The following is a 12,049-nucleotide window of genomic DNA, read 5'->3' as shown; positions in this document are numbered from 1 at the left end:
CTTTTTCATATTATCTTATTTGATTGATTATTGTTTTGATCGAACCGCGTTACATATACGCATGATTTTTACTATATTTCAATAACAATGAATAACTTAAATTTAAGTTAAAAAGAAAAATAATATTGATGTAGATATGAGAGAGAGCAATAATTGATAAACAACAATCAAACTTTCTTACTCAACTTGTATTAGATTAAAAGACAAAATTTGAATAAGAGGAGGAGAATACGAATCTTAAATTAGAATATGTTTCATCCATCCATTTGTACTGAGAGTCAACTTTGAAGTTCCAACACGACAAGTTCAATCATGGACATATATTATCCATTCATTTCAAATATATTTACTTGATCTCCAAATTCAACCAATGTCGTCAAAATTGAATTTTCCACTCATAGTTGTTCTGAGGTTGGGCTGCTGCCACCACCAAGTGACCATCTTATAACAAGAACACAATCAACGTTTGCATCCTACGTGATTCATGGAGATGACAATAGTAATTGGCCTTGCACTTGCAGTCCTCGTCTTCTTTCTCTTCAAGTTCCTTACACCTTCCAAAACCAAGAAAAACCTCCTTCCTCAACCATGGAGGATCCCCATCCTTGGCCATATGCATCATTTGATAGGTATCATTATGTCTGCTTAACTGTTATGATTATGATTAGTTTATGTTACAAATTGACTGTTTTTTGATACAACAGGTACAATACCGCATCGTGGTGTTACGGAGTTGGCACGAAAATATGGACCGCTAATGCATCTGCAACTTGGGGAAGTGTCCACAATCGTGGTCTCATCCCCGCGTTGGGCTAAAGAGATCTTAACAACATACGATATCACCTTTGCCGACCGGCCTGAAACCTTAACAGGCGAGATTGTTGCGTACCACAATACCGACATTGTCTTTTCTCCCTATGGCGAACATTGGAGGCACCTCCGAAAGATTTGCACTTTGGAGCTTTTAAACACAAAGAAAGTGAAATCTTTTCAATCGCTTCGTGAGGAAGAATGTTGGAGCCTCGTTAACGAGATAAAAGCATCGGGTTCGGGGAAACCCATCGATCTTTCCAAGTGCATTTCGATTTTGATTGCTAGGATAGTAAGTCGAGCAACATTTGGGAAAGGGATTAAGGATGAGGTAGGGTTTAGAGAAATAGTGAGGGAGACGGTGCAGCTAACAGGAGGGTTTGATATTGCCGACATTTTTCCTTCAAAAAAGGTTCTTCATCACCTTTCGGGCAAGAGGGCAAAGTTGACTAAGATTCACAATAAGCTGGCCACTCTGATCAACAACATCATTTCCGACCACCCTGGAAGCCAATTGAGTTCATCGCAAGAATCCCTTCTAGATGTTCTGTTAAGGCACAAAGATGACGCCGAGTTCCCATTAACATCAGATACTGTTAAAGCTGTCATTTTTGTAAGTTCTCGTTCACATACATCTTATCTTTAATTCTTTGCACAGAGATGAAATCAAAACCAAAACCAAGTCCTATAGAGTAGTCTATTACAACCTTGAGACATCTTCGATCGTCCTAAAATAAAACTGATTTTGTCGTAGTATGTGTTGGAATCAAGAATTTCACACAAACAAAGTATTGTTATTCACTGAATAATTTGAATCACATAAAAACAGAGTACGTACAAATGATTATATACAGGATCAAGGGACACATCTCTTGACCGACAGACACAACCCTTCGAACAGATGTCAGTTAATTAACTGTCACATAATCCCAGAAATAACTAACGTAACGGTTAACCGAAATACAGACCAACTATAATAACCACCAGATTCTAGCTTATCATTTAACACACCCCCATAAGCTAGAATAATTTAACACCTAATTTTTCTTTCATGAGAATAAAGAGTCCAACTTGAAGGGCTTTTGTGAAGCAATCGGCTAGTTGATCTTTAGAGACACAAAAGTCGATCTTTACTTCTCCGTTTGCTACCAATTCACGAATGAAGTGGAACTTAATCCTTATGTGCTTACTCTTTCCATGGAACACAGGGTTCTTAGTGAGTGCAATAGCCAACTTATTGTCACAAAAGATTGATGTAGGTTCTTCTTGCTCATGTTCTAGTTCCTTTAGGATGGATCTAAGCCATAAAGCTTGACACCCAGCAACAGATAATGACATGTATTCTGCTTCTGTCGAAGATAAGGCCACAACTTTCTGCTTTTTGGTTTGCCAAGAGATTGCTCCATTTCCCAAGTGAAAGATGTATCCACCAGTACTCTTTCCATCATCCATACTTCCACCATAATCACTGTCGCTATACCCAGTGAGTTGGAAGTTTTTTGTCCTTGTGTATGTAGTACCATGACTTATAGTGCCTTTGATATACCTGAGTATTCTCTTTCCTGCTTCCTAATGGCTCCTCTTTGGAGTTTCCATATATCTACTGATTATGCTCACAGAAAAAACTATATCTGGTCTGCTGGCAGTCAAGTACATTAGACTGCCCACATTGCTTCTATACATGCTTGCATCAATGAATACTTCTCTTATATCCTTATGTAATTTAAGTCTAAATTCCTTAGGAGTAAGTGAAGGATTAGCATGATTCATGTTGAATTTATCCAATAAAGTCTGAGCATACCTTTGTTGTGAAATCTTGATCCCTTCCATGTCTTGCTTTACTTCGATTCCCAAGAAATAATGTAGCAACCCCATGTCGGTCATTTCAAATTCTTGCTTCATATTTCCTTTGAATTCTTGTATTAACCTTTGGGAATTTCCAGTAAATACTAGATCATCTCCATAAATACACACTATGAGAATCATACCTTTGATCTTTTGGGTAAATACTACAGCACTTGTTGAACCCTTGTGTAATGAAGTAGTGTTCAATACGGTTGTACCATGCCCTTGGGGCCTGCTTTAACCCGTACAAGGCTTTCTTTAAATGGCATACTTTATATTCTTCTCCTTTCTTCACAAATCCTTCTGGTTGATCAATATAGACTTCTTCTTCTAAAAACCCATTCAAGAAGGCAGATTTTACATCCATTTGATGTACTTCCCACTTATTTTGTGCAGCTAAGGCTAATACCAATCTGACTGTTTCCAATCTTATCAGTTATCACAGGTGCAAAAACTTCTTGGTAGTCTATTCCATGCTTTTGCTTGTATCCTTTGACTACCAATCTTGCTTTGTACCTATCCACTTCTCCTTTTTCATTTAATTTAGTCTTGAAAATCCATTTAACTCCAATGGATTTGTGTCCAGGTGGCAGACTTACTAGTTCCCAAGTGTTATTTTTTTCTGATGGCTTCTATTTCTTGATTCATGGCCTCTCTCCACTTAGCATTTTGAAAAGCTTCCTAAAGGTTACTGGATCAGCATCAGAAAATAATACAAAGTCTGCTGTCTCAGTTAAATCCAGACTCCTTGGATCATTATAAATGTGTCTCAAATTTCTATATCCCCTTATAGGAGGACTTTCAGTGGAGTCTTCATATAGTTCTGAGTTTACTGTGTTTTGAGGTGTACTAGATGTAGCTAGACTTTGAGGCTCATGATCAGGTTGTCCAGATTTTGTATTTGTCTGAATCTGTTCTTCTTCTTCCAGAATTCTTGTACTATTTTCACCTAACATTGGTGAACCATTCCATGCTTTCCCTTCTTCAAAAACAACATCTCTACTGATGATGGTCTTTTGAGTAAGAGGATTGTAAAGCTTGTAAGCCTTGGATTTTTCACTATAACCTAGAAAAATGGTTTTCTCGGATTTGTCATCTAGTTTGGACCTTTTTTGTTCAGGTATATGAGCATAAGCAATGCATCCAAAAGTCCTAAGATGTCCTACTGTAGGTTTATGTCCACTCCAGGCTTCTTGAGGTGTGATGTTAGATAGACCCTTGGTAGTTGTTCTATTAAGCAAGTAACATGCACATGATATAGCTTCTGCCCAAAAAGAGTGATCCAGACCCTTGGTTTTAAGCATACTTCTTGCCTTTTCCATTAGGGTCCTATTGATTCTCTCTGCCACCCCATTTTGCTGAGGGGTGTATCTTGTAGTTACTTGATGTTGTATACCATTTTCTTTCAAGAAACTTGTGAAATAGGCATAGTTGTATACTCCACCCCCATCTGATCTAAAAGTCTTTATCAGATTTCCACTCTGCTTTCAACATAAGCCTTGAAGTTTTTGAAGTGATAAAAAACCTCAGACTTTTCTTTTAAAAAATTATACCCATATTTTTCTCGAAAAATCATCAATGAAGGTTAAAACATACCTGTTTCCTCCTAAGGATGGTGTTTTCATGCATAGTTCAAGTGGTTTTGAGGCTCTCCATACACCTTGAGGAAATGGTTCCCTTGCTTGCTTTCCAGTCATGCAGTTTTCACAAATCTCATCAACCTTATTTATGGGAGGCATTCCTTTAAACAATTTGTGCCTTTGCATAAAACTCAGATATCCAAGATTTGTATGCCTGAATCTGTGGTGCCATAGGAGATAATTCTGTTTTATTGATGTGTGAAAGGAGAACAAGGTGTCCCCTTTGAAGTTTATGGGAAACATCTTGTTTCCAGTCATGATAATCTTTCCTATAGGACCACCAGTTTGATCACTAATAACACATGACTTACCTTTGAAATGTTCATAATACTTGGTAGAAGTTGTCCTATACTTAGTAGTATTGCTTCAACCCAGGAACATAGTAGACATTTTGTATTCTTTTTTACCACCTTTTGTGTAGACCAAAATGTCACCTATGCCCTGTACACTCAACCTCTTATCATCCCCGGTCCTAACTTCCTTCCTTTGTGTGTCATCAAATCATGCAAAGAGACTTTTATTTCCAGTCATGTGATTGATGCACCCACTGTTCAAGTACCAAGTGTCATCAGTGGGTAATTCGAGTGTATTTAGGATCATAAACATGGTGTCTTCATTATCTTCAATGTTGATGAAGTTGTTTTCCCTCTCTTCTACAATTCTCTTTCTACAAAACTTGGCTATGTGGCCAAGTTTTTGACAGTGATAGCACTGCATAGTTGATGGCTTTCCTCTACCCTTTCCATTGAAATTAATCTGTGTTTCTCTTTGTTGGAATATGTTTTTCTCCTGGAAATTTGGATTGAATTTGCTGATTGTAGTTGAAATGCTTGTTCATAGGGATTGTTGTCAAACTGTTTCATTCTCATCTCGTGAGATTGTAATATTCCTAGAAGTCTTTCCAAGGACATAATTGATATATCCTTTGATTCTACAATTGCCACTACTACATATTCGAATTTCCTTGTCAAGCTTCTTAAAATCTTTTCCACAACCCTTCTATCCTCTATGATTTCCCCATTCAGACGTAGTTGGTTCAATACTAGAATCGTTCTATTGTAGAAATCTTCTATGGTTTCTGATTCTTTCATCTTCAGGCCATCAAACTCACATCTTAGAGTTTGGAGTCTTAYTGTCTTGACTTTTTCTTCARCCTTGWATGTTCTTTGTAACATATCCCAGGCTTCTTTTGATGTTTCTGATGTCGAAATCCTCTCAAAAACTGTTTCATCCACGGCTTGATACATCATGTACAGTGCCTTCTGACAAAATCGATAATCAAAGAAGGGTTTTTCATTCATTCATTCATACTTGCAAATCAGAATACACGGAGGCTATATATAATAGCAAAAGAGATAAACAAGGAAACAAAAAAACCACAAAGATGGAAGATAAGAGATGTGCACAATCAACCACAAAGATAGGAGATATGCACGGAAGGGAAAAAGGAAAGTAATCTAATCCTAATCCTCTAATCCCAATACTCCCCCTCAAGTTGGAGCGTGTAAGTTTCGAGCGCCCAACTTGCCGAGGAGAAACTGTAATTGTTGCGTCCCTAAGCCTTTGGTGAGAAGATCAACAATTTGTAGTTTAGTGTCAACAAAACGTGGAACAATTTCTTTGGTGTCAACTCGCTCACGAACAAAAAAACAATCCATCTCCACATGTTTTGTCCGTTCGTGGAAAACAGGATTGGTAGCTATATGACGAGCAGCTTGGTTATCGTAGAAAAGAGGAGTAGGTCCAATAATATTTTTATCCAACTCTTTCAGCAGCCATCTAACCCATAAAACTTCACTAACTGTTGACGCCATGGATCGGTATTCAGCTTCAGCTGAAGAATGGGAAACCACAGATTGCTTCTTTGTTTTCCAAGAGATAGGTGCACCTCCAAATAATAGCACGTAACCTGTTCTAGATCGTCGAGTAAGAGGACACCCTAACCAATCAGAGTCACAATATGCCAAGAGATCACCACCACCTTCTCGTGGAAGAAGGACTCCTTGACCTCGAGTGGCTTTTAGGTACCGAAGCACTCGGACAACTGCATTCATATGAGATTGTCGCGGATCTGTGACAAATTGACTTAAAAGATTTACCGCATAGGCTACGTCTGGTCTGGTTGCCTGCATATAGAGTAATCTCCCAACTATTCTTCGATATTGACTAGCATCAACCTTCGGCTCCTTTTCAGCCTTGTCTAGTTTAAGATTTTGTTCAATGGGAAATGAACTAGGCCGACACCCTTGCATACCACAATCATCAAGTATATCAAGGATGTACTTCCGTTGACTCAACACTAAGCCTTCTGGGACACGAGTAACCTCTATCCCAAGGAAATATTTGAGATTTCCAAGGTCTTTGATGCTGAATCGTTTGTTAAGTTCTTCTTTCATTTCTTGTATTTTGTTGGTGTCATTCCCCACGATGATGACATCATCAACGTAAATGAGAGCTGCTATAAAGACATTTTCCTGTCGTAATATGAACAGCGAATGATCTGCCTTTGACTGTTTAAACTGTAGCTCGAGAAGGGCATTGGTAAATTTTTTATACCAATTTCGAGAAGCTTGTTTCAAGCCATACAATGACTTTCTGAGCCTACATACTTTTGTTTCTCCTTCTTTAGCAAATCCTTGAGGGATCTTCATATACAGTTCTTCGTTTAAGTCACCATGCAAGAAAGCATTATTGACGTCTAGTTGTTGTATGGACCAATTTCTTTTGACAGCGACTGCAAGCAAAGTGCGTGCAGTGACAAGTTTAGCAACTGGAGCGAAGGTATCATGATAATCCACGCCCTCCAGTTGCATGAAACCTTTGGCAACCAGACGTGCTTTGAACCTCTCTACTTCTCCATTTGGTTTGTATTTTATTTTGTATACCCATTTGAATTGATAGCGCGTTTGCCTTCTGGTAAGTCTTCAATGGTCCAGGTATCGTTTTCTTCAAGTGCCTTAACCTCTCTTTTCATGGCGTCTTTCCATTTCTCATCTTTGATTGCTTGATGGAAATATTTTGGCTCATTGATAGAATCGATGGCAGCTAAGAAAACTTTGTGAGAGTTAGAGAAATTATTATAAGAAACATAGTTTGTTAAGGGGTATACCGTGGAAGAGCTTTGAGTTGGCGGGGAGCGCGTAGGGTCGACCGAATGAGGCAGCTGAACGATATAATCTTGCAAGTGACGTGGTTGTATTCTGGTTCGTTGAGGTCGTGAGTATTCAGCGGTTTGATCGTTGTCGTTGTGACTGATGGGGCTATGCTCAGTTTCCACTTCATGCATGTGTTGAGCCTCGTTGTCATGCAAAAAATCAGAATCATCACTTGACGGAGTATGTTGATTTTCGACTGAGTCTAACCCACGTTCCTCATCATTGGGAACCTCATAAGGCACGGTTTCATCAAAACAATCACCTCGACTTGCCTCGCTTTCAGTTTCGGTGAAAGGGAATTTTGTTTCATGAAATCTCACGTCTCTAGATACCGATTCTTCTCTTCTCAATGTCATATATTTTATAACCCTTTGTACCGGTTGGATATTCCAAGAAAATTCCCGGTCTCCCTCTCATTTCAAACTTGTCACCTTTGGTTTCTGTGTTTCTGTAGTAAGCTAGACAACCGAAAACCTTCATGAAGTCGTAGCCGGGCTTTTGACCAAAAACGATTTCATATAGGGTTATGTTGTCAATCACACGAGATGGCAATCGATTAATGATATAGGTGGCAGTCAAGACACATTCACCCCAAAAGCGGTTAGGAAGTTTTGCTTGAAACCTTAAGGCTTGTGCCGTCTCAATGAGGTGTCGATGCTTCCGCTCATCGACTCCGTTCTGTTGAGGCGTGTGTGGACAGGAGGTCTCAAGTTTGATCCCCTCTTCATTATAGAAGTTCAGCATGTCGTTCAAGGTAAACTCGCCGCCATTGTCGCACCTGATCTTCTTAATGTTTTTGTCAAATTGATTTTTTATCATTTTCTGGAAATTCATCAGTAGTTTGCTAGCTTCTTGTTTAAACTTCAACAAAAAAACCCAAACAGCTCTACTGAAATCGTCAACTATAGTCAAAAAATAACCAGCTCCTGATAAAGGATTACGGTATTTACCCCAAATGTCACAATGCAATAACTCAAAACAACCACTAGTTTTAATTTCACTGTTTGAAAAGGGAAGCCTTGTGTGCTTGGCTTTAGAACAAGAATCACATTGTTCATTAAAAGAAAAACTACCAASAGACTYGATTTTGGCAAKCTTTTCGTTTGAAGCGTGACCTAGCCTTTTGTGCCAAATGTCACCCGTCGTCATCATCGCCTTTCTAGACTTCTCAAGGACTCCCATTCGGTACAGACCCCTCTTGCATTCACCCGCACCAATCAAGCTCTTCGTGTACAACTTCTGCATAACACAAAAGTCAGGAAAGAAGGTTACTGCGCATTGAAGATCTTTACATATTCGACTTACTGACAGGAGATTGCAAGTGAATTTAGGTATGTGAAGGACACCATTGAGTTTAGTACCACCAGGCAAAGAACAACTTCCTTTTCCCTCAACTGGGATAGCATCACCATTAGGGATAAGAACAGGATTTTCAAAATGAGCTTTGGTTATGTTTTCAAGAATGCCATCGTTCGTGGGTGATGTGCTCGGTTGATCCCGAGTCCACAGACCAATCGTTGTTAACATCCCTTTTACCTGTCATGTAAGCTGTCGGCTTAATCCCGTCCTTATTTGTACCTTCCTTATCTTCAAAGTGCTTCAAAAAGGTCCTGTATTGGTCGGCGCTCAGGCCTGGAACGGGACTCAATTCCGCGTCAACACAGGCAGCTTTTGGCTTCGATTCCGTTTGCTTTTTGTTTCCCGACCACCACTCGGGATATCCTATCCTTTTGAAACAACCCTCTTTGGAGTGACCGTCCTTTCCACAGAAAGTACAGTTTTGAACGATCTCTCCTTTCTTCGCATCGGTGGGCCCTGTTTTGTCACGTCGCTGGTTTGGAGTGCTTTCACATCGGACTGGCATGGTGGTGTTGAAGGCCGCTGCCTCCACTGAAGGTCTCTTGTCACTAGAAATAGCTCTTTGCCGCTCGTCCTCCGCAACAAAGTGATAAGCGTTCCCTAGATTAGGAATCGGATTTGTAGCCAAAATATGGGTCCTAATGACGAAGAATTCGTTATCAAGACCCATGAGGAATTCGTACAATTTTTCTTTGTCTTTCAGTTGACTTAGGCTTTTGGTGACGTCACACTTGCATCCACTGCATGTGCAGCGAGGTAAGGGCAATGCAGCTTGCATCTCGTCCCATATGGCTCGGAGCTTGGTGTAGTATGTTGACACGGACACCCCATTCTGGTGGGTAGATGCCAGCGTTTGCTTGAGCTCGTAGGCACGAGGAGCACTCTCCTTTCCGAATCGTTCTTGAAGGTCCGCCCAAATTTCTGAAGCGGTATTAGCGTACTTTACGCTTCCTCTGATATCTCTTTCCATTGCCGTGGTGAGCCAGCCCTTCACCATAGCATCACACCGCATCCACAACATATAGTTGGCATGTGTCTTTTCGGGTTTCTCGATGGTGCCATCAACGAAGCCTACTTGTTTTTGGCAAAGAGAAAATTCATCATCTCTTGCGACCAATCTGCATAATTGCTGTCGGTGAGATTGTCGTTGACGGGCATCTGTTTCGGGTAATCGGATGCATGGATGTAGAACGGTGAGTTCGGATCCGGTGCATCATTCTTTTTGTTCGAGGACTCTACGCCGCCGGTCATGTCTGTCGGCTATTTGAGACTTTTAGGGTTTGGATGTAGTCCGCTCTGATACCATGACAAAATCGATAATCAAATAAGGGTTTTTCATTCATTCATTCATACTTGCAAATCAGAATATACGGAGGCTATATATAATAGTAAAAGAGATAAACGAGGAAACAAAAAAACCACAAAGATGGGAGATAAGAGATATGCACAATCAACCACAAAGATAGGAGATATGCACGGAAGGGAAAAAGGAAAGTAATCTAATCCTAATCGTCTAATCCCAATACCTTCTTATCTTTCTTTCTTAATTCTCTAATTTCCCCTTCTTGTTCTTCTGTGAGTTCATTTATTTCTATGAGATTATCAATACCTTGGTTGATGACCTCCCACAGATCTTGTGATTCGAAGAGAACCCTCATTTGGATACTCAAATGGTGGTAAATCTTTCCGTTTAATTTGGGAAGAGGGTGATGGTATTGTTTGATGATGATGTTGTGGCCATCATGAAATCTGGCTCTGATACCAAAATGTTGGAATCAAGAATTTCACACAAACAAATTATTGTTATTCACTGAATAATTTGAATCACATAAAAACAGAGTACGTACAAATGATTATATATAGGATCAAGAGACACATCTCTTGACCGACGGACACAGCCTTTCGAACAGATGTGACAGTTAATTAACTGTCACATAATCCCAGAAATAACTAACGTAACGGTTAACCAAAATACCGACCAACTATAATAACGACCAGATTCTAGCTTATCATTTAACAGTATGCACATCTTAAAAGACCCATTTCGTAGTGTGATTTAACATATCAACAAACTGTTGCAGGATATGTTTGGAGCCGGGACTGATACATCTCATGTAACAATCGAGTGGGCGATCTCGGAACTGATAAAGTGTCCGAGAGCAATGGAGAAACTACAAGTAAAACTGAGGGAAGCAATAAAAGGTAAAGAAAGGATTCAAGAGGAGGATATACAGGACTTGATGTATTTGAAAAATGTGATCAAAGAAACTTTGAGGTTGCACCCTCCTCTTCCTTTGCTTATCCCTAGAGAGTGCAGGGAGCCATGTGTGATCGATGGGTACGATATACCCAAAAAGACTAAGCTCCTTGTGAATGTGTTTGCGATAAATAGGGATCCTGAATACTGGAAAGATCCTGAAAGTTTCATTCCAGAAAGGTTTGAAAACAGCCCCATTAACATCATGGGATCAGAATACGAATATCTTCCATTTGGGGGAGGTAGGAGAAGGTGTCCTGGTGCATCCATGGGTTTAGCCAATATTGAGCTTCCACTTGCTAATCTTCTTTGCTACTTTAACTGGAAACTCCCGGATGGTGCGAGCCATGAGGAGCTCGATATGACCGAACTTTTTGGAGCTGCTATTCAAAGAAAGACCAGGTTGGTTTTGGTCCCGATGTTTCAAGAGATCGTGGATGGATCTCGTTAATCAGAGATGCATCTAGATTAAGTTCCACATTGTTTAAAGGGATTTTGAGTTGATGGGATCTCCTTTATTGGTTTATGTTTTTGAATTGTTGTAATGAATTCTATATATATATGAAGCTCAATAAATTTTGTAAACGGTGTTTTTGCTTTTGAAGTTGATATATAGATCCAAGTTACGCTTGGGAATGGGGCGGGATGAGGTGGAGACTCCAATCTCCATTCTTGTCCCCATCCCTACCGAGAATATGATTACATTCTCATCCACGTTGGAGATCCCTAACAAGGAATTGAGGAATATGTTTTATCAAATATGTTAAACACTACATTCGATCGATAATGGTTCATGTTTAGATCTCACATATTTTCAGAATTTGCTTTTATCGAGCATTAAATATCCATAAGTGAGAAAAAAATCACAATATTATACCTATTTGTTTGATTAAATGCTTTCAACTTTAAACGTTTTTATTTAAAAAAAAGTAAGACAACTAAAAAAATGTATATAAGAAATGTCAATACTATTTCTAAATTTA

At 39.4% G+C, this 12,049-nt stretch overlaps 1 protein-coding gene across 1 annotated transcript; it reads left to right on the top strand.

Annotated features, from left to right (window-relative positions):
* Positions 1-355: 355 nt before the first annotated feature.
* Positions 356-11,621, top strand: LOC112512612 (germacrene A oxidase-like). The gene is made up of 3 exons (XM_025118662.1): positions 356-629; positions 705-1,423; positions 10,891-11,621. The coding sequence occupies exons 1-3, from the start codon at positions 485-487 to the stop codon at positions 11,515-11,517; spliced, it is 1,491 nt and encodes a 496-aa protein (XP_024974430.1). The 5' UTR covers positions 356-484; the 3' UTR covers positions 11,518-11,621.
* The last annotated feature ends 428 nt before the right edge of the window (positions 11,622-12,049 follow it).

This window comes from Cynara cardunculus (assembly GCF_001531365.2).
Source record: "Cynara cardunculus var. scolymus isolate 2C chromosome LG 5, CcrdV1, whole genome shotgun sequence".
NCBI lineage: Eukaryota > Viridiplantae > Streptophyta > Magnoliopsida > Asterales > Asteraceae > Cynara > Cynara cardunculus.
Note: the sequence above shows the minus strand (reverse complement) of the source record. Positions and strands in the feature narration are given on the sequence as shown.